At 37.0% G+C, this 1249-nt stretch overlaps 1 protein-coding gene across 1 annotated transcript; it reads left to right on the forward strand.

Annotated features, from left to right (window-relative positions):
- Positions 1-540: 540 nt before the first annotated feature.
- On the forward strand, positions 541-1005 carry Tsp_14376 (hypothetical protein). The gene is made up of 2 exons (XM_003366398.1): positions 541-852; positions 916-1005. The coding sequence occupies exons 1-2, from the start codon at positions 541-543 to the stop codon at positions 1003-1005; spliced, it is 402 nt and encodes a 133-aa protein (XP_003366446.1).
- Positions 1006-1249: the final 244 nt, after the last annotated feature.

Below are 1249 nucleotides of genomic sequence, written 5' to 3' on the forward strand. Positions count from 1 at the left end.
TTGGTTGTTGCAATTAATTGCACTGGTTAAATTTATACTGTTTGACGAACATGGATTACTCGATTGGATGATAAGCGAAGTTGTTCAGCAATTTACACGAGTGATTTTTTGCAAAATTTTTAGATCAGCAATTGGAGTTCTGATTTCCAAACTGCACTGTCCGTTGACAAGCGTTGTACAACCATTGGATATTGTTTGAATCTGCCAAATGATCCTACTCTGGTAAACAAAGATGCTCCTATTCCAGTGGAAACTGTAAGCTGGTTGGAAGAGGTTGGGAAAATTGTTTTTTTAATTATTACATAAAAAATTTTTTTTGTTTCACTAAATTTTCCAGATTATTTAGAATGACACTGCTTACATTCGTTGTTCGATGAACGTCGAAGCAGCACTGGCCACTTTGCTAATAAATGGTTTGACCGTGGTCGACGTCAACGATCAAAAGTCAAATTTAAATCCAGTACCGTTCTAATATAGTGTTTTGTTCTATTCTCTCCTTTCACTGGGTTATAATCAAATTTTCAATTGTTTGTTTAGCCGATGATTAATTTGCATGCAGCACTTGCACCTTACAAAATTGTACTGTTTGAAGTGATTTCGGCAAATTTCGAACTCCAAGCCGAAGTCGGCGAACTTGCACAGCGTCTACTTTATTCATTTTATGTATCCAGGTTGAATTGTGCTCATCGTCGACTGACACTTCAGTCGGATGCTAACGATGAAGCTACTTCAGCTGTAAAAGAATTATGGCAATTTTATAGAAGCTTTGGAACACTACGTGCTGTAGTTGTCAATGCGAAAACCGCACAAACTGGATTGGTTCAACTTTGGCATCGCAGCTATAATATTGTTGTGCGTATAACATAATTTTACAATGCTTATTTTTATTCTAGTAATTATGCGAGATAATTTTAGGAAGAAGTGCCAATATCGCACGTGAAACCGAAGCTAGCCAAAGAGATGCTTCATACGAAGGCGGTAGATATGGAAGATTTCATCGAATGATATTTGTTTATTCAAAACAGTTCTACAAAATAACGGAAAATAAAGAGGAAATTTTTTACGATATCTGCTTTGAATAAAAAGAAATATTGGTAATAAATTAATTGCAAGCATCGCTTATTCAGTTCAGGCTGCTTGCACGGGGCTTTCTAAATACCAGCTTGGAAAGGTCTGTTTGTACGTCGTCGACAATTTTCCCAGCGGGTCCGCTGTGGAAACCATTTTCCGAACTTCTTTGCGGACCTTT

The sequence above is a fragment of the Trichinella spiralis genome (genome assembly GCF_000181795.1).
Source record: "Trichinella spiralis strain ISS 195 chromosome Unknown Scfld6055, whole genome shotgun sequence".
Classification (NCBI taxonomy): domain Eukaryota; kingdom Metazoa; phylum Nematoda; class Enoplea; order Trichinellida; family Trichinellidae; genus Trichinella; species Trichinella spiralis.

Bases quoted from the DNA above. Each gene is read 5' to 3' on its own strand.
- Tsp_14376 (XM_003366398.1), top strand. From the start codon at position 541: ATGATTAATTTGCATGCAGCACTTGCACCTTACAAAATTGTACTGTTT. The intron at 853-915 runs GTGCGTATAACA...AGATAATTTTAG, and splicing joins ATCGCAGCTATAATATTGTT to GAAGAAGTGCCAATATCGCA.